Genomic DNA, 27,994 nt, shown 5'->3' on the forward strand with positions numbered 1-27,994 from the left:
ATCTAGTTTCCTCTTGAAGATGTCCACGGTTGTTCCTGTAATATTTCTGATGCTCGCTGGTAGGACGTTGAACAACCATGGACCTCTGATGTTCATACAATGTTTGAACCTACTGTGGCCTACTCACGATTTTTTCAAAGAAGTTAATGTTTTGGCCTAACCTGATAACTGGCTGGTGTGGGCTCCCACCTGGTCCACATGGCTGTAAACAGCCATTATCTTGAATGGGACAACCAAACACCTGCCCCTGTGCAATGTATGCTTGCCCCATTTTCCATGTGGGACATGAAATTTTTTTAATGTACCCTAACTCTTTCCTGGCGGGATGTGCAGCGTGCGGATAATATCCACCCCATTTCCAGATGGGGATGTGCAGTGGAAGCGTTAAGGATTGTCCATAGAAGTAGTAAGGGAACAAGAGCACGGGGTAAAGGTTCTATCACAACTGTACTTGTGATACCATCAGCAAGTTCCTCTTTTTATACTGGAGGAGCAGATCTTCCAGATGGAAGATCACCTTGTGGGCCAGGTTGTTCAGCCACTTGGGGTGGACGATAGAACGATGGTCTCGCTTCATGCAGGTCGGCATTCAATTCCTGACCATCAAAGTGGTTGGGCACAATTCCTTCCCCCCCTCCCCCCCTTGTGGGTCTGGTCTTCAGCAAATCTGACAAAAGAGTGTCTATAAAAGAATTGTCAATTTTGCATCATATACCATGGAAGACCACCTACCAGGGCAGTGCAGGATCCAAGCATTAGCCAGTGCAGAACAGGGTACGTCTTTTCTAGTGGCGCTTCCCTTTTTTTTTATATCAGTATAGAACACTGATATGAATGAAGCAATCAAGAAACTGCAATTCACCAATATTGGTACAAACTACCCACTTTCTCCTCATGCCCCATCTCGAGCAGCAACTTATACACACAGACCTCTTCGGTGGGTGGATATGACGAGCATAGTAGGAGGCCTACCACAGTGGGCCCCTAGATCACACATTGCACAAGCAGGCCAAAGCAGAAGCCATCTTTAACTGTCCATAAATGGCATGTAAATACCCTCATACCTCACTCCACTATGGGCTCACCGTACACCGTGCTACTTGAAACTTTGTTCCGATTAGCTGAATCTAGAACAACAAACAACATCCCTCTTACCATATCTAGGTGGTGCTCCTGAGAGGTTGAAAATAATATAGTGAAAAGTGGCAATAGTTATTATAAATCATTGTCTTTAGGGACAACAGAAAATATATGTTTCAGTTGCACGTATCAATTTAATTAGAGGCTTCGTTACTACCACCCTCAGCACAATACGCCATAACCCTTCACATTATATTTCAACTGACCAGCGAAACATGATATCACTGTGAATAAATTAAAAAGTTTAATTAATTTTGTACTGCATTTAATATTAGATTCAAAATTAGATTCAAAGACACTGTACTATAAGGTTTCTAAAACAAAATCTGGCATCTTCCACCCAACACTATCGAACAATGTTCTTGTCCTCGTCAGTATATCATTCAAGCATGTATCCGCATTATTAGTTTTCTCTAATTTGCAATCACACTCGACCTCTCTTGATATGGAACTACCGCAGGCACTACCTTCACAACACGTGGTCGTCTCAGAACCTAAACACAGCCTAATATCCTCCTGAGCATTTACCGTTTCCCCATCTGGATTAATTTTGACAGTGTTCTCAAGCATGGCTTTACTTGGTTCAAAATATAGAGAAAGCAAGTGCTTTATTTCCTCCCGTATTAGTAGAGCTTCTGTGTTTTGCTGCTCACTTAGATTGGTCACACACTTTGCCAAACAGGCGATTAATACCCCATCCAACCTTGCCAAGACGATGGTGGGATTCACTTTAGGCCGAGACTTAAAAGCTTTCTCAAAGCCTCGGAGTCTCCCTTCAGCCTCCTCCTCTTCAAAATCTCCAAGGATACCATTTCTGTAACCAGTGAGATAAAGTTTATCGAAGCCTGACTGAAGACTCCACACCTTTTCGTCATCCTTTTTTTGATCATCCCAGACATCGGATAACACGTCTGTCACACAACCGCTGGAATTCGTAAACAAATCAAATTTTAACATCAAGCAATCCATCAAAGGCTTTAATATAAATAAATACCATATATCATTCAGCAGTACAGTATTTAATAAAAAAAAAAGCCATTATGATAATCACATACTGTATATTTAAACGGAACTGAAAGCAAGACACAAAGCTACTCATTTTTTTAGTGTAATGTTGACAGCTGCTAATGCATCTGTAACCCACTGAGGGTAGTCTTCATCCTTGTAGTACACACCCATAAAACCCTCAACAAATTCCACAAAACGATCTTCCTTGATGCTATCCCGAATATTCTGCATCAATCTCATCTGTGGGTAAAACATTGAAATGACTTGCATGGCATAAATGGTCGTGAACGCTAATGTGGACTTACAAGTGCAGTATAAGATAAGTACAAGTACAGACTTACAAGTACAGTACAGTATACGATACTTCAGTGCGCCACACGACTATACTGTATCAAGAATTCCATTTTGTCTAAATCTCAATCTCTCTCAATATATCTCTCTCCTCTCTCTCAATATCTCTTTTTCAATATCTCTCTCTCTCTCTCTCCCTCCCCCCTCCACCCCACCCCACCCCCCACACATGCATGCCAATGCATAAACCTTTATAAGAATTTATAAAATGGAAAGAATTTTGTAAATTTCCTTTTATATTTAAAAAAAAAAATATTAGAGGGTTTGATTAAAATTCTTATATACTGTACTGTAGTACATATTTATATTTTTTATAAAACCTTCTTATGGCTACAATGGGTAAAGACCCATTGTATTATACTGTACATATACAGGATTACATGTCCTGTATTATACAGGACCCGTACTGTCTAGGTCCTGACCACAAAACACCATGTCATCGGCACGCGGAGGCAGGTCAGCTACAACTTGAGTGATGCCATCACCTAGGACTAAACAGAACGATAAAAGGCGGGAGATGATATTACTTGAATCGTAGGTGCCTTGACTTCGTAAATGACACGGCTGAGTTTGGGGTCCTCTAGCACAACAGTCTGATGTTCTCAATTTGCAACTGACGGGCCCAGGGTTGAATCCTTGAGCAGGACAGAAGTGGGTGGGTATGTTTCCTTTCGCCTAATATAACTGTTCATCGAGTGGTTAATAGATGACCAGGAGTTGGGCAACTATTGTGTATCAAGGAACAGGTCAGTGGTTGGACCTAGGAGGACCTTAATAACCCTAATTACAGGCTTCCTGTCCCCAACAACAGCAATAGTATTGTAATTCAGGTCCATCTGCTTCACTTCACAAGAGCCTATATGTATATATATTTCCATCTATGCCCCTCTTGCCTCTATTGTATTTCTTGATCATATGCTGGATACCAAACATAAATGTTCTAAAAAAAAATTTTGTCCAGTTTCCATGTTGGGTATTTCTTCAAAATACTTGAAAACAAGTGATTTTGCAAATATCATACACAAAATCTGCACATCATGTTCAGCTTTAATCCCTCAGAGTCTGTTTTACAAACAATCTTGGACTGCCCGACAATGTGTGCATTTCTCACCTCTCCGAAGTATCACCGATGATGTTTAATCATCACGGCACCTGTTTCCGACATTCCTCTTGGTAACAACTTGCGAGTGTCTGTGGCCAGACCAAAATGGTTTTATTTCCTCTTCTTTAATATGTGGATTAAGTGCTCAACAGCTAGACATACAGCAAGGGACCAGGTATGCGAGGAAAACACACATTAGTAATGCTTGCACATTTATGTCACATAATTATTGCTTAAAATACTATTAATAAGAGTAACACACTTCATTGCAACACAGTTTTGGATTTCAGTGAAACTGAAATCCAACTGTTTTGGTAGCAACTATACAGCGAGTTTTCTACTATAGGACTGTACTGTATTGCAAAATTCTCATTTTGAGGTCTATACCATAGTGCTGAAACATCCAGATTTTTTAGGCTGCAATTCGCTGAAGTAGGCTCAAAGAACCCCATTCCCCTTTGGGCCCCATCTAAGCATTTTGTAATATAACTTTAAATGTGTTGTAATATTTATTTGAGAGCCACTACCACTTGGCAACTTGTCAAATGTCCCCCCCCCCCCATTTGCCTTTATGATCTTTTCCAGCTGTACTTTAAAAGTTAACAGAGTTTTGGCATTTACGGATTTGGCGGGCAGGTGGTTCCATTACTTTAAAGGAACCCACAGGGGTTCCTAGGGGTTATAAACCCACAGGGTTTATAGGGTTTAAGGATTTAAACTGTGGGTTATAAACTCACAGGGTTTATAACTCTGTGGGTGAAAAAGCATCACCTGTTCTCAGTCCTACATTGTGGCTTGTTGAGTTTGAAACCGTTGCTCCTTGTTTTTTGTTACATCTGACCCTTTGAAGAAATTGTCCAGATCAACATCCTCCAAATAGTTTAGTATTTTAAAAGTTCCAATGAGATCCGCCCTGTCAACCAGGCTGTGACTCATACGTCAGGCTGCGAGCAGCCGCGTCCAACAGCCTGGTTGATCAGTCCGGCAACCAGGAGGCCTGGTCGACGACCGGGCCGCGGGGACGCTAAGCCCTGGAAGCACCTCAAGGTAACCTCAAGGTAGGTCATGCCTGGTTTGCAGTGTCCTTAGCCCTGTGGCCCTCAACCATTCCTGATACTGTATAAGAGTTGACTTAGCTCTGGAATGATTTTTGTTGCCCGGTGTTGCACTTTCTCCAGAACAGCTGTGTGGCATTCTGAAGATGAGTCTCCATGCTTGGATACAGTAATCCAAATGGCACCAGAGATTTATACAATTGAAGCACTACCTTCTTTTCCTTTAAGTCAAAGGTACGTTTGATTATTCCAAGTGTTACGTTCAAAATAAAGTAGTGTTGGCTGGCTACCGGACCCAACACTAGATTATACTGTACTCCTGAAAACTTCAGAAGACGACTCACAGTAGGTGACGTTACATTGGATTATAATAGATGAATATTAATTTGTTTGAAAGAATACTACTTAAATTCCTATGGACATCTATGGGCCTCAATAAAATAATACTTTATTTTATTTTTTTTTTTTTTAGATATATACAAGAGTTGTTACATTCTTGTAGAGCCACTAGTACGCGTAGCGTTTCGGGCAAGTCCTTAATCCTATGGTCCCTGGAATACGATCCCCTGCCGTGAAGAATCGTTTAAATACTGTAATATACAATTTTTATTAAGTTTATATCAGAGTGTATTTTCATATTAAAGACATGTCATTCATACTCTCTTATTCTTTGCATAAATGTGCACAAAGATGTGTTCCATTATTCTCAGTAAGAAACCAAATTTGTTTTTAATATATATAACCCTACTATATAATATGACCCCCAAAATGGCCAAATTCTTTTAAGTCTGTTATTCACCCCCTAATTAGGAATGGATGCAGAACCAATTAGTTCAGATTTTCAGTGTTCCCTGGAAACACAAACCGAAACTCTCTCTATTTTCCGCTGGTTACAACTTGTAATAAAGTTGTTACATCTTGGCTTAACGTGTTTATGACGTATTAGAACGTTGTTACAACTAGCTATATTGGTTGTTATAACTGGTTAGGAGGTATTAAAAGTTGTTCGAATGTTGTACCAACGTCGTAGTTTCGGTGTGTGTTTGGCGGGCTGGACCTTATAAAAAATGATCACAAGAATAGCTCACCTGGTAGGCAATATTGTGTAGAGACAGAAGATGGCATGCAACAGTCTCCTTGGTGACGATGGTGTGTAGATAGGCACGGGTGTAATTTTTGCAAGTTGTGCAGTCACAGTTTTCGTCAATGGGGCCAAAGTCGCTAACAAATTCACGGGACTTGAGGTTGATCTGGCCATTGTTCACAAGAGCACAGCCAAATCTCTGAGAGACGAAAGAAATCACAGATTATTTGGGCCCTATAACAAAAGAGTGCTGCTCCATTTCTAATTATATGGGCCGAGACAGTACTAACATCAGAAAATGTGTGCCTATGTATGTATTAACACGATGTACTGAACGGGGTGAGAATAGCTTGAGCTACCTCATCCCTTTGTGTGTATTTTACCTCAATAAACTTATTTCAATTTCAACATCAGAAGAGGTTAAAGTAATATTTCTGTACATGCACCAAGGTTAAAAAGATGCTTAGTGTGATAAACAAGACCTTTCGTAACACCTTCGCACTCGGCAAAATCGTGGCAAACTATAGTACCGCACTCAACAGTAAACTAACTCTTATCGTGAGGAGCAGTTTACAGAGTCCCGAGTCTGTATGATTAACATGAATGCTTTGAAGAGTTTATAAACAAATTAAGAAATGCATGAATAATAATAGAAATAAACAGTTTATTCTACACTGCAAAAACAACAAGTAAACAAGATGCCGGTGAGTTCACGAGTAAGATAAAGTTCAATAATATTTATGTACCTTTACCTTGAAGCTAATGTCCCACGTCAGGTGTCATGGTGAATGACGAGGCATGGACTGAGCAGGAACATACTACAAATTTTTTTTACAAAGCAATGCTAAGCTGAGGGGCCATTGTTAAGAAAAAGAGAATGTTTGTCATTTTAGGGGGGGGACACACACACACGGACGGACGGACGGACGGACACACACACACACACACACACACACACACACACACACACACAATTATAGACCTGTATCATTGACAAGTGTAATAGTGAAAGTATTGGAAAAACTAATCAAAACTAAATGGGTAGAACACCTAGAGAGAAATGATATAATATCAGACAGACAGTATGGTTTTCGATCTGGAAGATCCTGTGTATCGAATTTACTCAGTTTCTATGATCGAGCCACAGAGATATTACAGGAAAGAGATGGTTGGGTTGACTGCATCTATCTGGACCTAAAAAAGGCTTTCGACAGAGTTCCACATAAGAGGTTGTTCTGGAAACTGGAAAATATTGGAGGGGTGACAGGTAAGCTTCTATCATGGATGAAAAATTTTCTGACTGATAGAAAAATGAGGGCAGTAATCAGAGGCAATGTATCAGAATGGAGAAATGTCACAAGTGGAGTACCACAGGGTTCAGTTCTTGCACCAGTGATGTTTATTGTGTACATAAATGATCTACCAGTTGGTATACAGAATTATATGAACATGTTTGCTGATGATGCTAAGATAATAGGAAGGATAAGAAATTTAGATGACTGTCATGCCCTTCAAGAAGACCTGGACAAAATAAGTATATGGAGCACCACTTGGCAAATGGAATTTAATGTTAATAAATGTCATGTTATGGAATGTGGAATAGGAGAACATAGACCCCACACAACCTATATATTGTGTGAGAAATCTTTAAAGAATTCTGATAAAGAAAGAGATCTAGGAGTGGTTCTAGATAGAAAACTATCACCTGAGGACCACATAAAGAATATTGTGCAAGGAGCCTATGCTATGCTTTCTAACTTCAGAATTGCATTTAAATACATGGATGGCGATATACTAAAGAAATTGTTCATGACTTTTGTTAGGCCAAAGCTAGAATATGCAGCTGTTGTGTGGTGCCCATATCTTAAGAAGCACATCAACAAACTGGAAAAGGTGCAAAGACATGCTACTAAGTGGCTCCCAGAACTGAAGGGCAAGAGCTACGAGGAGAGGTTAGAAGCATTAAATATGCCAAAACTAGAAGACAGAAGAAAAAGAGGTGATATGATCACTACATACAAAATAGTTACAGGAATTGATAAAATCGACAGGGAAGACTTCCTGAGACCTGGAATTTCAAGAACAAGAGGTCATAGATTTAAACTAGCTAAACACAGATGCCGAGGAAATATAAGAAAATTCACCTTCGCAAATAGAGTGGTAGACGGTTGGAACAAGTTAAGTGAGAAGGTGGTGGAGGCCAAGACCGTCCGTAGTTTCAAAGCGTTATATGACAAAGAGTGCTGGGAAGACGGGACACCACGAGCGTAGCTCTCATCCTGTAACTACACTTAGGTAATTACACTTAGGTAATTACACACACACACACACACACACACACACACACACACACACACACAAGGAGCCTCGTAGCCTGGTGGATAGCGCGCAGGACTCGTAATTCTGAGGCGCGGGTTCGATTCCCGCACGAGGCAGAAACAAATGGGCAAAGTTTCTTTCACCCTAAGTGCCCCTGTTACCTAGCAGTAAATAGGTACCTGGGAGTCAGTCAGCTGTCACGGGCTACTTCCTGGGGTGTGTGTGTGTGTGGTGTGAAAAAAAAAAAAAAAAAGTAGTTAGTAAACAGTTGATTGACAGTTGAGAGGCGGGCCGAAAGAGCAAAGCTCAACCCCCGCAAAAACACAACTAGTAAACAAACAAACAAACAAACAAACACACACACACACACACACACACACACACACACACACACACACACACACACACACACACACACACACACACACACACAACTAACTATTAAGGGTCCTGGTAGTACAGTCGGGTTCGTTCTCGACTCACAATCGAGAATTCCGATTTTGAATCCGGGGCGGGGCAAAAATGGTTGGGAGCATTTCCTATCAACTAATGCACCTGTTCACCTAGCAGTAAGAAGGTACTCAGGAGTTAACTTGTTATGGGGTTGCATCCTAGACTGGGTCAGTAATTCAACCTTGGGGGGAGGGGGGGGACCTTGATATAAGCCTAACGTGTATGAATATACTCTGGCTGCTTGTCCCCCAACACAATGAGTTATTATTAACTTTATACCTAGTCAATGAAACTGTGGGGCACTGTTGTTGATCTGAGAATGCTGGCTCTCGGTGATGCTGATTAGCGCAGAAAATATGATGGATGAATGGGTGGAACTTTCTAATCTCAATCTTATCTCAACTTAGTGTTTCTATACAGTGTTGAGCATTTCTGCTCTCTTTAGTTACGACTTTTAAGACATACGGTGATGGTGGAAGCAGAAATGTCATACAGAAATACCATGATGCCATAAACTTAAATATGGAAGATGAGATCAAAATGACTCCTTCACTTAAAGCTAAACAAGAAATCTAGTTTGAACTTACTGCAGTTCGAGTGGGGAAAACACAATCGAACATGTCCACCCCAAGAGCGCAGCACACAACGAGGTCGACAGCAAAGCCAACGCCCATGCAGTACCGAGGTTTGTTTTTTGGAAGCTGGTCTGTACACAGATGAACCACTGGCCAGAACTTGTCCTTTTCCTCACCTCCACTTCAAAGAAAATGTTGGGATAAATGACCTACATATAATAAGTAAACGGGGTGAGAATAACTTGAGCTACTGTCTCCCTTTGTGTATATTTATACCTCAATAAGCTTATTTGAATTATAATAAGTCCTCAAATATTATTGTTTATAAATTCGGCTACATGCTTTATTTCCATCTTGAAAAGACCGCCACATTGAACAAAATGAAACGCATCTCTCTGGTAGAACCTAGTGGCTTTCTGGAGCTATCACATCAGTCATAGGAGTCCTGTTAGGCATACAGGAGCCAGAGCCAGACCCTGATCCGCCCCTCACACAGGCATAGAGAGCGGGGAATTATTACGATCATCCTCATCAGGAAAGTATCCCGAAAGGACACAAGACAATACAGACAACTGCAGCGTTCATAGAAAATGAAGCACCTAATCCCAAAGCTAGCTAACCACAGAAAAGTAAGAAGATAAGCAACTTACCAAGGAGGAGGAGGAGACAGCAGGTACTAATTTGAAGGAGAGATGCTGGGCAGGGAAACTTGGCCCAAGACAACACATCATCATGACCTGATACCAGGCCGCCAAAACCCCATTAAACCTTCAAAACCCCATTAAACCTTCAAAACCCCATTAAACCTTCAAAACCCCCGAGCTTGAATATAGACCCATCACATATAGGAAAAATCAGCAGTAAAGTTGCGAACTTAAACAAATATTGTGCACACGCGGGTAGGCCGCAGGCTGGCTAGATTTATTGACACAGCAGATAACCCAAGAAATATTAGCCTTGGAACAGGAGGCCAAGGAAACAGGATCAACCAACAAAGCGTCCACCGAGGCAGAACGACTAGCATGCAGGTAGCAATGAAGAGCCACTACCGGACACAACAAATGATGCACCGCTGGCTGGACCAACCAGGCATCAACCACCAAAGGACCCACCCAGAAACCAACCGACTCATTCATCATCACCAGTGAAGGAGAAGGTTGCAAGTGGACAAGAGGCCTACCAGGGATGAAAGAAAAAAAATTTAACTTCTAGTGAACAGAATGAAGCTCCCCAACTATGTAGCTGGAAGAAAAAGCCAACAAAAAATGCAGGCAAAAAAACTTTACCATGCAGGCAAAGTTTAGGTTCCTGCAACTGCTCAACCAACCGACGAGTCACTCAAACCAATCTAACACCAGACGGTGGTGCCACTGTAGGTGGAGCAGAACCATGGGAGGCAGGGAAAGAGATGTCAACATGAAATTCCAAACCAGGTCCAAACATACAACAGAACCAACTAGGACTTCTATCAGTCCACCAGGAACCCAAATCTGGCAACTTCTGATTCTTCAGATCCCTGGTTTTTCAGTGCTCTTCGTGAGCACTGGAGCAAACAAGTGGTCCTCAAGTGATGTGCAGAGACCACAGCACAAGAACACCTGAAAGATGGAACTCACTTCTCGCCACTCAAGCAGTCAAGTTTGATGGAACCCATGCTAAGCCGCAAGGAAAGAAGAGTTGTCAGCCAGCCAGGATAAATCGGGAACCTTGTACTGCAGCTAACAGGCAGTAGCAGACCCAAACTCGAACAAGGCTGGGTCCAAATTTCATAGGAGGAACCTAAATATAGGTCCGCTTGTACCATAGGTGCAAGGTAGGACAATAAAATAATATCGAACTGCGGAACCGATCACTACACGGAATCAAACCCAGGGGAGGGGAAGGGGGGTTATTAGTCAAGAAATCAAGCTCATACATCGAAGGACTGTGTGGGGGAAGTCCTCCTCTTTGGAACAATATATAACCTCATCCAATGGAACTAAAGTCCAGAAAGGGTTGAAGGGCACCCACAGACCCTTTCAGGTCCCCCTCTAGCCCCCCCCCCTGAAGCCAGCCACGATGACTGGGGCAGAACCATATCCAGCACCCGATGCTTGAAGCTAGATATCGGTTGTGAAGGCGAGGGTTCCACATCCCCAGCAGGAAGGGACGGCTCAACTATGTCTGCCTTCAGAGTGGAAGGGTGAATAAGCTTCCTCCAAAGCTACACCCTGACCCAGTTCCAAAACCCTCAGACCCTTCAGAGCTGGAAGCAAGGAGGTGTGGAAGACCAGAACCTGGACAAACCACACCAGCAGGGAAGGGAAGAGGAGGAGCGGCCTTAACCCAGGTGGAATACACCAACACTGAATCCGAGTCCAGAAACACCACCGGAGGGTTCTACACTGTAGCACATCAACGACAAGACTGATCGGGAGCCAGCTGACAGCCAGGAGCTTTGGGTTGCCTCGGGGTAACCAGCTGAACTGGGGGGGTTTGAACTACTTACCAGAGAACCATTTGTTTGCAATGAATCATTTGCAGAGTCGTTTGCCTGTTTCAGTACTTCATTTTATATTAACCTGGCAGTTGCCACAATCAATTCATTTCCTTTTTGGATACTTTCTGATGAGGGTGATCATAACAATCCCCTGCCCTCTACACCATGTTGAGAACAATCCCCTGCCCTCTACACCATGTTGAGAACATTCCCCTGCCCTCTACACCATGTTGAGAACATTCCCCTGCCCTCTACACCATGTTGAGAACAATCCCCTGCCCTCTACACCATGTTGAGAACAATCCCCTGCCCTCTACACCATGTTGAGAACATTCCCCTGCCCTCTACACCATGTTGAGAACAATCCCCTGCCCTCTACACCATGTTGAGAACAATCCCCTGCCCTCTACACCATGTTGAGAACATTCCCCTGCCCTCTACACCATGTTGAGAACAATCCCCTGCCCTCTACACCATGTTGAGAACAATCCCCTGCCCTCTACACCATGTTGAGAACAATCCCCTGCCCTCTACACCATGTTGAGGGGGGGGGGCCAAGTTCGGCCTCTGGTCCCCAGAAGCCAGATTCACGAAGCAGTTATTCAAGTCCTTACGAACGTGTACATCTTTCATCAACCTTTGACGGCTTTGGTTACATTTATTAAACAGTTTACAAGCATGAAAACTTCACAATGAACTGTTGTTATTGTGATAAACAGCCTCCTGGTGTTCGGAGCTCATTAACTGTTCAATAATTGCAAACAAAGCCGCCAAAGGTTGAGAAAAAATGGACAGGTTCATAAGTGCTTGCGTAACTGCTTCGTGAATCTGGCCCCAGAGGCCGAACAGGACTCCTATGACTAGTGTAACCTAGTAGTGGGGAGCCATCTTGCAGCAAGGGGCTCTCCAGAAGATTGGAAATGTTTGCAAGTTTTGTAACCAATTTATCGGAATACAAGGGACACAGCAAGATACAGAAACAGATATATTCTGAGCTTTTCATGTAAGTCATTAACCCCCCAGTACTGTGTGCCAACTTTTTTTTTGAGATATATACAAGAGTTGTTACATTCTTGTACAGCCACTAGTACGCGTAGCGTTTCGGGCAAGTCCTTAATCCTATGGTCCCTGGAATACGATCCCCTGCCGCGAAGAATCGTTTTTTCATCCAAGTACACATTTTACTGTTGCGTTAAACAGAGGCTACAGTTAAGGAATTGCGCCCAGTAAATCCTCCCCGGCCAGGATACGAACCCATGACATAGCGCTCGCGGAACGCCAGGCGAGTGTCTTACCACTACACCACGGAGACTGCTCTAAACTTAATTGTAACAAAGCTGTGGTGCACTGAAAATAAAGTATTCCTCCCAATTTTTTGTCTTGTACTGTACAGTATTGTTAAAAGTGCATTCTCTGATCACAGGAAACTAACAAAATTGTTTTGACCAGACCACACACTAGAAGGTGAAGGGACGACGACGTTTCGGTCCGTCCTGGACCATTCTCAAGTCAATTTTACAATCGACTTGAGAATGGTATAGGACGGACCGAAACGTCGTCATCCCTTCACCTTCTAGTATGTGGTCTGGTCAACTTACTATAGCCGCGTTATTGTGACTCATCACCTGCACAAGGACATCATTATCATCACTTCGAATACTGCTATCATCATCAGATTCCTGTCACTAAATCATGAATATGAATTATTTTGCACAAGATTATTTTCTGAAGGAACGTGAGGTCACGTCGCATGATCTTCTTGAGGTTATCTTAAGATGATTTCGGGGCTTAGCATCCCCGCGGCCCGGTCCTCGACCAGGCCGCGGGAAGTAGCCCGTAGCAGCTGTCTAACTCCCAGGTGATTATTTACTGCTAGGTAACAGGGGCATCAGGGTGAAAGAAACATTTTGCCCATTCGTCTCCGCCTCCACCGGGGATCAAACCCGGAACCTCAGGACTACGAATACGAAGCGCTGTCCACTCAGCTGTCAGGCACCCCATGACGTGTAGATTCACAAACCTTCCCTATGAACGTCTGCCTCCTGCTGTGATCATCATCACTAGCATTGTGTTCACCGATATATGAAGCCTATACATGATTAGTATTACATTCAGGTTCATCTATGACACTATCAAAGCAAAATAATTGCAGTTACTTATTTTATTCGTCATTATTAAATGGTACTGTGGCTCAAGAGTTGTGCAGCTGTGCTGTGCGCTGAAGCTGCATGCACAGTGCCTAGGTCACTCTGGCACTACTGAGGCTCTCATTGCCAGAAGGGACCAAACCAAATTTTTGTTCAAGATGGCTTCTGTTTACTAGTCCTGAGAAACAGGATACGAGCCCTGTGTATCCTCAGGAGTTTGGAATCCTACGATATCCTAACATCGGTCACACGTCGGGTGGCACACCGCCACGCCCCGGACTAAGATGGGTGGCGCAGGGCAGTGGTTAAGGATTTAATAAGTGCACTAGGGACTGTCATCATACCTAAGACCTCCAATAGCATATCCGGGAGCATCTCTGGCTATTAGCTGCTCGAGTGAGATCTTCCGTAGGTCGGGGAAGAGCCCTCCTTGAACGATGGGAAATAAATTTTGCCGCTCAGGATTCTTGTTAGCTTTCATGCACCGATCAAGCCAACGGGTCGTTCTGAAAATGTAACAACTTTAAGTAAGGTGAACAAAAATAAATGAAAACCACTTTATATCTTACAGCAGTTACATTATAATTGTATAATGGATTTAGCAGAAGTCTATTTACTGTACTCTATCATTTATTTATAAATATATACATTAAACAAATTTTTGTTTACACAACATGGCACCAGGACGAAGAGAATGAAATCAAATGTTGTTAATCACACAAAGAACTCCTCCAGCAGTCAGAAGTCTCATTGTAATGACCGGCATTTTACGTGTATTCTCATTTTATAAATTGTTAGTGTTTGTAATAGAATGTAATCCTCTTTAGAGTTTTATGTGTATGCGAGGCGAATGTAAGACTGCTGTGCATTTCTCAGGTAATTTTGTTAATACTGTATGAGAGGCACTCGGCCAACTCAGAAGTCAAATGCCTGACAGTGCAGATCCTGGGGTTTATAGCATCAAGAAACCCAGCAGACTGAATAGTGGAGACAAGAAGAGTGACTATCAGATTCCACCAGAACGGACAGACACCCAGAAAGTCATAAAATGAGACAGCAGGGTTGAGAGATGGCACAGACACTCTTCCCCCTTCAAACACAGACCCGCAGGAGGAAACTCTTGCTACCTATTGGCCCAACTTGAGCATTGGGAGCATCTTGTGAAACACACCCCAACCCCCTGTCCTGGGAGCACACAGCAAAGAATGCCGTATGTATTGACAGACCAACACCACACACATCTATCACACAACACAACAGTCCATCCCCCAAACAAAAGATCCACCATACAAATTAAAACTCATGAACTACCACCTGTAGTGAGACCCCTCTCGAGAGAAGACTCAAAGAGGAGGCACCTGAACCCCTTGAGGGAAGAAAACCCTGGTTGATGCCAGGGGGCAACACCTGATGGTGATAAAGAAAGAGAACCTTGGTCTCACGTTGTCAAAGCAAAAACTAATTAGCACATGCAAAGCGAGGCACAAAAACATGCTACTGGTGAATGGTTCAATCCTAGTGCGGCATTGAAGGTTAGACAGGTTGCCAGCACATAGCTCGGGGAGATGACAAGTGGAAATGATTATCTTGAGAGGTTATCTTGAGATGATTTCGGGGCTTTTAGTGTCCCCACGGCCCGGTCCTCGACCAGGCCTCCACCCCCAGGAAGCAGCCCGTGACAGCTGACTAACACCCAGGTACCTATTTTACTGCTAGGTAACAGGGGCATAGGGTGAAAGAAACTCTGCCCATTGTTTCTCGCCGGTGCCCGGGATCGAACCCGGGACCACAGGATCCCAAGTCCAGCGTGCTGTCCGCTCGGCCGACCGGCTCCCTGATGATGACCTAGCCACACACCAGAAGATGAAGAGTCGACAACGTTTCAGTCCGTCCTGGACCATTATCAACTTTTCCAAATAGGTTATCTTGAGGTTATCTTGAGGTTATCTTGAGACGATTTCGGGGCTTTTTAGTGTCCCCGCGGCCCGGTCCTCGACCAGGCCTCCACCCCCAGGAAGCAGCCCGTGACAGCTGACTAACTCCCAAGTACCTATTTACTGCTAGGTAACAGGGGCATTCAGGGTGAAAGAAACTTTGCCCATTTGTTTCTGCCTTGTGCGGGAATCGAACCCGCGCCACAGAATTACGAGTCCTGCGCGCTATCCACCAGGCTACGAGGCCCCCTACGAGGAGGAGGTAAGCTGGGTCTCCACTCTCCTCCTCTACTGCTGGAAATACAGGGCTGTTTGTGCTACAGAGATATCAACAGTGGGTCCCTGTACCCCATCATTCATTATTCATGGTATACATCCACAATTACAACACAAATATAGCCTTATACTATACCTGTAGGTAGAAGTCTTAAATCGCTCGTACTCTTTCTCCTTGACATTCACTACATCATCAAGTTGCATCATAATGTCTGCTCCAATGGCATTCTGGATCTCAATACTTTCCTCCGGTGTCAGCATACACTCAGATCCTACAAGCGAGAGAATGTAGCATCATACTGCAATTCAATATCCCATTACAATTCACCGTGTTAACATCTGAACAACACGGCTGTTTAACAGTACTATACTGAGGCGAGCAGGACTTGAAAATACGGCATTTAGCAAATCGCACATGGCAATTGGGGCACAGGAGGAAATTGCATGTGGCAATTGGGGCACAGGAGGAAATCGCACGTGGCAATTGGGGCACAGGAGGAAATCGAATATGGTGACTAGAGCAGTGTAAGGGTTAAGGGTACAGCTATGTGCAAAGACCTATAATTTTCAGAAAAGCATCTTACCTATTTTTGTTCATATTAGTACTGTACTATAATTTTAACATGCTCATATGAAATATAAATGAATTCATCCTAGAAAAAAGCTACATGAAAAAGAACTCGAGTTCAAAGTGGATTTCTTTGCTAAAAATAGTACAGCACTATAAGGTATATATTTTGCGGCTGTTCCGAGATTTGTTTTTAGTTCTATTTCACTTCCGTCAACACCATTTTTGAAAGCCTCAATGTTGCAGGTTAATACAGTACTGTATTTGCATTAATATTAAATTTCGTTTGAAATTTTCACAAATACAATTATATAAAAAAATCAATAGTTTCACTACGAGGTAATAATATTAAATACTAAAATCTAACCATCATAAGGAGACTTAAACTTCACCCCTTCTTCCGTAATTTCCGCCAACTCTAAGAGAGACACCATCTGGAAGCCTCCCGAGTCTGTCAAGAGAGCTCGGTCCCACTGCATGAACTTATGAAGACCCCCAAAATCCTGCAGAAGATCCTTTCCCTGTAAAACATTCACAAATTTTAGTCTGGAACACAGAATAATTCTAGTATCTTGAATGTGTATGTCTTCAGTCACATTCCACATAAATTCTCAAGCATAAATCTGTGAAATAATGATTAATAGTTAACACTCAAAAACACTACCAAATTATTATGTATACAGCATTTGGCAATTGGATCACAATAATCACAAAACATACAGAGGCAAATGTAATGAAACTCTGTTTCCTGCTGGACCCCAGTAGCTTTCCAAACATTGGTCTGGCAATACCTTAGTCCAACACACCAGGCCTTGGAGACCCAAGCATCACTTATCATGATCAAGGGCAAGTGCCTGGATTATTCAACAATGTGAGAGGAACAGGGTATCAAAGGTCAACCGCAAACCTAGGCAAAACCCACCAGAAACCACAAATGAAACAAGGCAAATCACTTGAGTGAAGGACATTGGGCACCCTTAGGTTAATACCCCTAACAGACCAGATGGGCAGGCCATGTTGTCAAAATGACTGACAACCAATTGTCAAAACAGCTGCTGTGTGGAGAATTAAGTTAGGGCACACATTCAGTTGGGAGGCAGCAGAAATGATTCAAGGACTGCCTCAAGATGACCCTCAGAGACCTGGACATCAACTCCAGTACTTGGGAGTCACTTCAGGACTGCCAAACTTGGCAATGTAAAGTCATCATAGGGGCCTGTGCAGCAGAGAACAGGCAGACTGCAGAGACCCAAAGGAAACGTGCTGTGTGCAAAGCTAGAGCAACCTCTGCCACTACAACAGTACCCACTCACATGTCTCATGTGTGGGTGAACCTTCTGGACCCAGATTGGTCTCATCGTCCATCTTCTGACACAGCCACCGATCTTCAACCTGATACTGAAGTCATGGTCATCTTCGACCCCGAAGGACAAACGTCACCACCCTAACAGGGATGCACAATACCAAATGGCACTGATAACCTGGGATCTCATCCAGCCTGCTCCATCACTTAGGAGCTGCCTGTACAAAGCCCCACATGAAAAAAAAGGGAACAGAATGAGAACATGGAACTATTGGTGGGCCCACCAGTAAAGTGCAGTTTATTACAATAAACACTTAATTTCTGGAAGAAACCCCTTAGTAGCTCCCAAGGCAAGCTTTGCTGAAAAAACAGAAAAGGCGGACTGAGCTGACCTGTGGAAGACGAACAGAAGGAAAAAGCAAGTCTTAGAATATAGAATGGCGTGACAAAAACCAAAGCACAAAGAAGCAAGACTGAAGGATGTCCAACAAGGAAGAGGCCAACAACAAAAGGACTTTCAGAACCACTGAGCTCAAATATCAGCTGTTGACAAAACAGCTAAGATACCTGGCAAAGCAGCAAACATCTGTATATCATTAAACTTGGGACAAATAGCAGGCTGGCTGGACCAAACTAAAAAGAGGACCTTGAGGGACAAGAGAAATGGGGATGACACATTTTTGAACACTTCTCGCCCCAACAAGGTGAGAAGTGTGCAAAGATACAGAACAGCAGCCACAGGGCAGGATGCATAACAGACCTCAGTTGGAGATCAAAGACTGCGCAATACAGAGGGAAAATGAGGCAAGAACACATCACTCCTTTGCCAAAGAAAAGTCAATTGATCTACCCCTTCCCCCCCAAAAAAGTCAATGAGAGACATCAACTGAATACAATTAGAAGTCCAACTGAAGTACAGGGAAGATGCAAGAAACGCAATGTAAACACAAACAAACACGAGGACAGGAAACAAAGGAACACAAATATGCACACGAGTCATGAGGGGAAGGGAACTATCAGGGGGAAAGTGCCAAGCTATTACAACTATATAGCACTTGGAAAGGTAAGGATAAAGATTTGGTATGGGACGGGGGAAAGGAATGGTGCCCAACCACTTGGACGGTCGGGGATTGAACGCTGACGAGTCGTGAGGGAAGCATGTTATAATAAAATATAAAGGAGCGTCAGATAGATGAACTAGCAAATGGCAAATGAGAAATGAGTGGCACCAGCAACCTCACAGCTCAACACAGTTCAGAAGCCCGAATCAGCAAAGGAGAGCAAGATGCCAAGTGAACTAGCCACCTCTGCTGGCAGAAGTGGAACAGGAAGAGGAAACAATCTTCAAGAGGAAACTAGATAGTTTCCTTCAAGGAGTGCTGGACCAACCGGGCTGTGGTGGGTATGTGGGCCTGCGGGCCGCTCCAAGCAACAGCCTGGTGGACCAAACTCTCACAAGTCAAGTCTGGCCTCGGGCCGGGCTTGGGGAGTAGAAGGACTCCCAGAACCCCATCAACCAGGTATCAACCAGGAAGCACATGAAACAGGGCACAGATATTGAAGACCAGATGCCTGTAAACCTCCTCAAAGAATAACAGGGAATCATGAATCATCTGCACCACTGGCTACAGACATGGGTTGGAAAAGCCTACATGGTGTAGTAAAGCAAATTTAGGACAACCTCAGCCCAAGGCAATGACTCGGTCAGAACTGAAATCCAGTGCAGACCCACAGCATGCATCCGCAAGGAAAAGACTAGTACTTAGCAGACCTCAGGAAGGAAACAGGAATTGCCAACTGGGGACTGAGAACACTAAAGAACATTCCGGGATACTACAGACTACAGCATCAGATACGGAATCAGATGGGGAAGCCATAACATCCTGGCTGATTACACAAAGAACGCCCCCCCCCCCCCCAGGAACAAGAGACATCTACTACCCAGACTACCACACTCCCAGACAGGGGTGCCAGGCGAAAGGCAAGTATCTTGGGAAACAGACACCGCACCCAGCTGACGGCTGAGTGGATAGCACTCGGAATTCATAGTCCTAAGGTTCTGGGTTCGATCCCCGACGGAGACGGAAACAAATGGGCAGTTTCTTTCACGCTGATGCCCCTGTTCACCTAGCAGTAAATAATTACCTGAGAGTTAGACAGCTGCTACAGGCTGCTTCCTAGGGGTGTATAACAAAAAGGAGGACCAGGCCACGGGGATGCTAAGCCCCAAAATCATCTCAAGATAACCTTGACCACTCAACAAGAGAAGGTGTATGCAGTCATATACCTTAAATTACATTCTAATTTAAGTCATGTATCACAAGTCATGTGCATGGCCAAAGCCAGTCCTTAACCCCTTCAGGAGCAGGGCCAGTATTATAGACATGTAGAAATGCAGTTTTAAAGGCTTGATATTATTTTTTTCAAGTGCATCTGCTTCTAATGTGACCAAAGACTCCTCCCAATCACCAGGCTCAACACGGGAGAATATATCTCATGTACTGGCCAAAAGTAACTCTAGTAGAGATAGTTTGAGAGGAAAGAGCCCACAAACCCTCAAAGCAGGAATCTCTGGTGACACTTTACATAGAGAAATGCAAGCCGACCACAGTCCGTTTTAAACGAAATTTGAGCACAACATTGTTGGTAGTATAATCCCAATTGTGACAAATAAAGCAAAGGCTTCAGTGGAATATAATGTTCCAGGGAATCCAACATGACTTAGCTGAAAGCAAGAAGCCAGTGACGAGACCAGGCGAGGCTACCAGTGTTGAATGAGCTACACCAGGCAGAAGAGCCGGGAGGGATGTGGGCCAAGACTTCAGGGAAGCTAAAATGTGGCGACGATCAGGTGCATCAGGGAACATTTACCCTGCAGCAATAATCATTTGCCTTGTTTGCCTAATATAAAATTTTCTTCAAGCATTCATTTGTTTTGTCATACCTATGCTCTCCAATGGGTTTTCCCAAGTTTTATGGTTCATCTCTGATCCTCTGCTCTCCTCCCTGTTGGTAACAGATGGATCTCAGAAGACCGGTGATACCACAGCTAAGTTTGCGGAGTTACCAAGAGCTCCCTCCCAGAAAACGAAGATGAAATTGTTCACATTTTAAATAGGACAAAACTCTACTCGACATTAAACATACCGGGCGGGATCCTAGGTGGTATGTGTTTCCCAGGATGATCTGAGCTTTGGTATCCTTCACTTGCTCTGGCAACAGACCTTTCATTGTACCCTGAAAATGAGGGAAAAAAGTTTAATCTAAATTACATTCTAATTGAAATTAAGTGTTTTAATAAAGCTTTTATTAAAACAAACATTCTTAATCATCTCAAATACTGTTCATTAATCTTCAGTCAGCTAAAAGCATAAAATATACAGATTTCATAAATCCGTGCTAAAGAAATTGTACCGTAGCAACGTAGTCAGAGTTGGTACACAACCCAATAGTACTGGGCTCAATACCCACTCAGGACAAGATGTTTGGACAAGTCTCCTTGCACCTGATACCTCTGCTAACCTGCAATAAATACTTATACAGTACCTGGAAGTCAGGCAACTGTTGCGGGTTGCATCCAAGTAAAATACAGTATCAACTTTTTGCCTCTGGGAAACCTTGATAAACCTACCTGTTCCCAAGCTACCTGTTCCCAAGCTACCTGTTCCCAAGCTACCTATTCCCAAGCATCGAAAGTGCATTTATCGTACGTGATAAAGAACACTAAGGCATACCAGTTAAACTACTGTATTTGCCCCCATATAAGACAACTAATTACGAGGTTATTTTGTATAATGCTTTTTTAAAGTTTTTTGTTACGTTTCTTTATACACATGATGAAAGTGATTTCCCAGTAGTTTTGTAGAAATCAGAATTTTGTGCATGTAAATTCAACAATGTACAGTATACAGATTCGGTTGGAGATGGACCAAAACCATGAATCAAAACTATCTGCCGTCAAATATGATAAGTTGCTGGTTAATTCTTAGAAATTATGAGGCATCATGGGAGCCGACCCGTCACGTACTTAACTACTGTGGCAATGCGGGGCATTTGATCATGTCTCTTGTTACTCTCCAGAATTTCTTATTCAAATATTTATTTGAACACAACAGTAGATTAAGTTTAACCAGATATATATTTACAGTGGGTTCCATAGCAATTGAAATGTAATACTGGAGCTTAAAATACAATACCTTACATTGAGAATATGGAATAACTAACTTTGCTTCATACCAAAAATGTTACGTATTTGTATGTACGTCTTGAATAATATTTCTTGTGTATAGGATGAAATGTACATGTTGATTACCCAAAATAATTTGTTTTGTCGGGGACAGGCATCATGTGTGTATATATACAGTATACATTAGATTTATATCAAGGTCCCCCCTCCATGGTTGAACTACTGACCCTCCCCAGGATGCAACCCCCACAACAGTTGACTAACTGCTGGGTACCGGGGGCATTAAGTGATAGAAAATGCACCCAATCAGTTCTGTCCCGCCCAGGATTCAATCCCGGAATTCTCGACTGTGAATCGAGAATGAACCTACTGTACTACCAGGACCCTTTAAAATTAATATGTAACAAAATACACCCATGATACCTGCTTGATGGGGTTCTGGGAGTTCTTCTACTCCCCAAGCCCAGCCTGAGGCCAGGCTTGACTTGTGAGAGTTTGGTCCACTAGGCTGTTGCTTGGAGCGGCCCGCAGGCCCACATACCCACCACAGACCAGTTGGTCTGGCACGTTTTTTAGAAAACAGTCTAGTTTTCTCTTGAAGATGTCCACGGTTGTTCCGGCAATATTTCTTATAGTCGCTGGGAGGACATTGAACAGCCGTGGACCTCTGATGTTTATACAGTGTTCTCTGATTGTGCCTATGGCACCTCTGCTCTTCACTGGTTCTATTCTGCATCTTCTTCCATATCGTTCACTCCAGTATGTTCACTCCAGTATTACACCATGCCATGTTCACTCCATATTATATCATGTTCTCCGTGTTCTCCACCATATCGTTCACTCCAGTATTACACCATGCCATGGTGTAATTAACTTCATGACTGTATATTGTCTACAGTTAACTGAATGTATCACAAAATACATACAGTGCTGTACAGTATACCCCAATTTATGCAGTACAGTGGAACCTCTATTAACGAGTGGCTCTATTAACGAGTTTTTCCAGTAACGAGCAAGCCACTCGCAGCAAATTTGTCTCTATTGACGAGCTCGCCTCTATTAACGAGTGAAACCACATGGCGCTTCCTAGCGTCTCGCGGGTTCTCGCAAATTCTCGGACGCCTCCGACGCCAGTGTTGTTGTTGTATCTCACACAACAAGCATCCCTCTGGATTTATTTGAGCTTTTCTTTGGGTTTTTAGTGGTTTTGCGACTACAATTTGTAACAAACGATGTCTCCAAAGAAGCTGCTTGCTAAAGATAGTGTTGTCAAGAGGAAGAAAGACACAATTACTGTGGATTTAAAGAAGGAAATTATAGCAAAGCATGAGTGTGGTGTCTGTGTGATTGATCTCACAAGGAAGTATGGCAGGTCCTCATCAACAATTTACACCATTAGTAAGGGAATGAGGAGGTAAGGGAGGATGCTGCCTCTTAAACTGAGATCAGGGAAGTGTTTGGAATGTTTGAAAAGGTGAACGCATTCTTGGAAAAGCTGCCCTGATAAAGCAATGACAACCCGGTGTGTGAAAATGTTTAATTAATTTATCACTTTGTGATAACACTTTATGAAAGTGTTATCACTTTCGCAGGTATATGTCGCTTGAACATAACACACTTTTTTTCTCTTGAACGTTCCCAAACACCGCGCTCAAGCGTCATTTGAGCAAATATTTCTATAAAATCCAATTCTTATCCGATTGACTTGGGGATTGTATACAAGTTTGCCATGAAATTTCCGTTTTCTTTAATAACCACATTGCCTATTTGAGAAAACAGCATTGTATTGTATCTTCGGGGTAAGACTATTATATTGTTGACACAACGAGTGTAATCAACATAGTTTTTTATTTGGGGCTGGTCTAACGCATCCTTGTGTGACATATGAAATGAAATTTGGGTGAAATTCCCAAGAAGAGAGAGTCCGCCTGACTCAGAGGTGGATTCTCCTTCCACACCATAACCCCTCTCCTCCTTCCCACCTCTCCATTGTCTCCCTGAAGCCAGCAACTACTCTTCATAAGGTAAAGTAAATATTAAAACACTACAACAAAACATTTATATTTACATGTGCAGTATTATATTTACATAAAAAAAAGTCATACAAGTATGGATGTTTTTGGGAGTGGAACGGATTAAATTTATTTCCTTTATTTTAAATGGGGAAATTTGTTTCCAAAGACGAGTTTTCCAGGTAACGAGCTCGGTGCCAGAACGGATTAAACTCGTTAATAGAGGTTCCACTGTACTGAAGTTACTTTATATTTACTGAACTGTACTCATATCTAGCAAATATACTCAACTATTTTGTTAATAAAGAAACAATTTAAAGAACTGTATTAATTTAATTTATTTTGTTAAAATTGTTTTTTAAACCAATTCTGCTAATAAATCCAATTGTCGGGAATCCAATAAATTCAATCCCCGACAAATCCAATTGTCGGGGACACGAAGCCTGTACTTAAGCTCAACGAGACCCCCCTGACCCCAATGACGTACCACTGACCTTTTCCCAGGATGTAATATACAACAGCTACCAAACTCCCAGATACAGTACCTACTTACTACTAGGTGCAGGAGGGGTATTAGGTAAAAGAAAGCATGCCCAACCATTTCTGTCCTTCCTGAGAATTGAACCTGGGATCCTTGATTGTGAGTAAAGAATGTAGACCACTGTTCTGTACTACAGGACCTATAATTGTACCATACTTAGTACAGTATTTTATACCGATTATGAATATAAAGCCAATGACATATAGGGAAATTGGTGACGGAAATAAATGAAATAATGATGAAAAACACACAGGAGTTACCTGGGTCCCGACTGGCATAAACATTGGCAGCTCGACTGTATAATGTGGCAACTTCATTAGACTTGTCCGGGCTTTAGACTTGCTGCATTCGGCCAATACGCGGAAGGTCAGGGCTGGGCTGGAGCTGCTGCTGCTACTGCCGATGGCTGCTGCAGTTGCTGTAGCTGCTCCAGATATGGTGGTGGCTACGGCCCCAGCCATGATGCACAAATCTGAAAGTACAGTATACCCTATTCCAGGACTCTTTACGAAAACCTAAAGGTGCAGTTTTAAGTACAATACAGTACTGTACAGTACGTACAGAGTATTCTGTTACTGTTCAGAATGCACGATGGGGAGGCATCCAGGTATAGCACATAAATATTCTGGAAATATTAGAGTTCAGTACAGTTTGCCTGCCATTACTTTCATCAAATTATGGTAACATTTATTATTTGACCTGTAAATAACAACATTACTGTACTGTACACATAAAAATTAAAGGACTGAAAATTTTATACAGTACTGTATTACTAACAGAAACTAGTAAATTTAATATAGAGGTAAAATGTGATATGTAAATACAGTACTGTATTCACGTCGTCTTATCCGCTTGTCTACAGCAGGTGTGCAGGGTCGAAGAGGTACAAAGAGGGTCGAAGAGGTACAAAGAGGGTCGAAGAGGTACAAAGAGGGTCGAAGAGGTACAAAGAGGGTCGAAGAGGTACAAAGAGGGTCGAAGAGGTACAAAGAGGGTCGAAGAGGTACAAAGAGGGTCGAGGAGGTGCACGCATGGTTAAGAATGTGCACACAGGGTCGAGTGTGTTCCTTCTCTCCTCCCGTGCAAAAAGGGTCAGTTCCTTCAGTTCAAAGAGGTTCAGTTCCCTCAGTTCAAAGAGGTTCAGTTCCTTCAGTTCAAAGAGGTTCAGTTCCCTCAGTTCAAAGAGGTTCAGTTCCCTCAGTTTAAAGAGGTTCAGTTCCCTCAGTTCAAAGAGGTTCAGTTCCCTCAGTTCAAAGAGGTTCAGTTCCCTCAGTTCAAAGAGGTTCAGTTCCCTCAGTTTAAAGAGGTTCAGTTCCCTCAGTTCAAAGAGGTTCAGTTCCCTCAGTTCAAAGAGGTTCAGTTCCCTCAGTTCAAAGAGGTTCAGTTTAAAGAGGTTCATGATTGTTGTTTATTTAGGGGCAATGATGGCAAAATGTGCCAGATGTCTCCCTGTTGGCTTAAATATAAAAGCTTGCAGCAATATGCACATCATCTGTTAACAGACAACTACTGTGCTCTTTTGCAAAGATCGACAGGGGTGCATACATCTAATTTTGTCATCCTTAAATCAACTATTTATCAACAGAAAATGCCAAGCCATTTCGACTATATAGCACTTGGAAGGTATCAGGATAAGAATTTGGGATGGGGAGGGGGCAGAAGGAATGGTGCCCAGCCACTTGGACACAGTAGGGGATTGAACACCGGCCTGCATGACGCGAGACCGTCGCTCTACCGTCCAGCCCAAGTGGTTAGATCCCTTAAATCAACTAACAAGACACTATCAGACCAATGCTTGGTGACTTGTGGTATCCCCTGGAGAGGTTAGACCAATGCTTGGTGACTTGTGGTATCCCCTGGAGAGGTTAGACCAATGCTTGGTGACTTGTGGTATCCCCTGGAGAGGTTAGACCAATGCTTGATGACTTGTGGTATCCCCAGGAGAGGTTAGACCAATGCTTGGTGACTTGTGGTATCCCCTGGAGAGGTTAGACTAATGCTTGGTGACTTGTGGTATCCCCTGGAGAGGTTAGACCAATGCTTGGTGACTTGTGATATCCCCTGGAGAGGTTAGACCAATGCTTGGTGACTTGTGATATCCCCTGGAGAGGTTAGACCAATGCTTGGTGACTTGTGATATCCCCTGGAGAGGTTAGACCAATGCTTGGTGACTTGTGGTATCCCCTGGAGAGGTTAGACCAATCCTTAATCCCTCTGCATCAAGAATCCTGGTAACTAACTTCTCCTTCTTCCCCCCCCCCACCGCCAAAAAGAAAAAAGAATTGTAGTCAAGTGGAAGAATCGGAATCTGAAGAATTTTATTAGTGGCTTTAGGCATTGTATGTACTAGCTCTATAAATCCAACATGTCTGTAACTCATCTTCTATGTATGTACTTTTACCTGAATAAATGTTTGAATTTGAATGGTGATCACCATTTTTAAACTTAAACACAATTTGGCAATATTGCTATAATGTCATACAGTGACCTCCAGTGGAGCAAGAATCAAAATTGCATAATGCTCCTCGAGCGTACCAGGTGCCTACCAAGGCTCTCAGACTCTGGGCACCTCTTGGCCCTGCCAGCGCCGGACACCATCAACCTGCCTGAAGATCCAACAAGGAAAATTTTTCCAACTTCCCTGTGATCCTAAGTAATAAGTGCGTCAGGCATCATATAAATGTAGACCATTGAAATAAATACCTGACAACAGTATCGAGACCCAATGGTCAGAATGGTGTCAAGTTGTCCAGATGTCCCTAAGTGGACGTGTCAAGACTACTGGAAGTGGTATAATCACCTCGTTGTGCATGCAGGGATTGAGCTGTGGCTCTCTCTCCACCCCCCCCCCCCCTCCCCACCCCCAAGGAAGCAGCACAGCAGCTGTCTAACTCCCAGGTACCTATTTACTGCTAGATAAACAGGGGCATCAGGATGAAGGAAACTGCCCATTTGGTTTTGCCATAGCCGGGGATTGATCCCCAGTCCCTAGGACTACGAACACTGAGCGCTGTCCACTCAGCCACCAGGAACACCAGCTGTGTTTTTGATTGAGTGAATCTGTGTCGAGGAATCTGCTTATTGAATAAAATTTGAATAATGATCCAATTTACCAAGGTAAACCATTAATTCTTCATAATTAGTCTTACTAAAAATGACTAAAGAATAAATAAAATACTCGGCATGTCTGCCTTTGACCTGATCAAAGGAGAGACAAAACTGTCACTGGCGTCATGTCATCAATATTACATTACTCTTCCCAGTAACTGAATATATCTTAAACACGCGGTAATCATCGGGGCGAGGACTGCAACACCTGGTGCAACATTAACATTGCATTACCTGATGCAAGAGGAGTCAGGTGTTGCGGATGATCGCCGCCGCCGCCGCCTGAGTTGACGTTCTCGTAAGCGAGCGCATGTTGTGGCCGCCGATGACGTCCTTTTGCAATATATATTTGT

At 43.1% G+C, this 27,994-nt stretch overlaps 1 protein-coding gene across 2 annotated transcripts; it reads right to left on the reverse strand.

Moving 5' to 3' along the window:
* Window positions 1-60: 60 nt before the first annotated feature.
* On the reverse strand, window positions 61-27,953 carry Tgt (tRNA-guanine transglycosylase). 2 transcript variants are annotated; one of them, XM_069301814.1, is made up of 10 exons: window positions 27,876-27,953; window positions 24,794-25,005; window positions 20,942-21,031; window positions 16,859-17,012; window positions 16,060-16,195; window positions 14,058-14,219; window positions 9,100-9,268; window positions 5,745-5,939; window positions 2,240-2,388; window positions 61-2,074 (listed from the first exon to the last, which is right to left on the reverse strand). In XM_069301814.1, the coding sequence occupies exons 2-10, from the start codon at window positions 24,992-24,994 to the stop codon at window positions 1,444-1,446; spliced, it is 1,887 nt and encodes a 628-aa protein (XP_069157915.1). In that variant the 5' UTR covers window positions 24,995-25,005; window positions 27,876-27,953; the 3' UTR covers window positions 61-1,443. The 2 variants fall into 2 exon arrangements, with proteins under 2 accessions (XP_069157915.1, XP_069157914.1); XM_069301813.1 differs by lacking the exon at window positions 27,876-27,953 and adding an exon at window positions 27,732-27,867.
* Window positions 27,954-27,994: the final 41 nt, after the last annotated feature.

This window comes from Procambarus clarkii, chromosome 46 (assembly GCF_040958095.1).
Source record: "Procambarus clarkii isolate CNS0578487 chromosome 46, FALCON_Pclarkii_2.0, whole genome shotgun sequence".
NCBI classification, from domain to species: domain Eukaryota; kingdom Metazoa; phylum Arthropoda; class Malacostraca; order Decapoda; family Cambaridae; genus Procambarus; species Procambarus clarkii.

Excerpts from the sequence above, each read along its gene's own strand:
- Tgt (XM_069301814.1), bottom strand. The coding sequence starts at position 24,994 with ATGGCTGGGGCCGTAGCCACCACCATATCTGGAGCAGCTACAGCAACT. Across the intron at positions 9,269-14,057 it reads TATGCTATTGGAGGTCTTAG|TGGAGGTGAGGAAAAGGACA; the intron begins GTATGATGACAG and ends TTTTCTTTGAAG. Across the intron at positions 2,389-5,744 it reads TACACAATATTGCCTACCAG|ATGAGATTGATGCAGAATAT; the intron begins GTGAGCTATTCT and ends TTTTACCCACAG.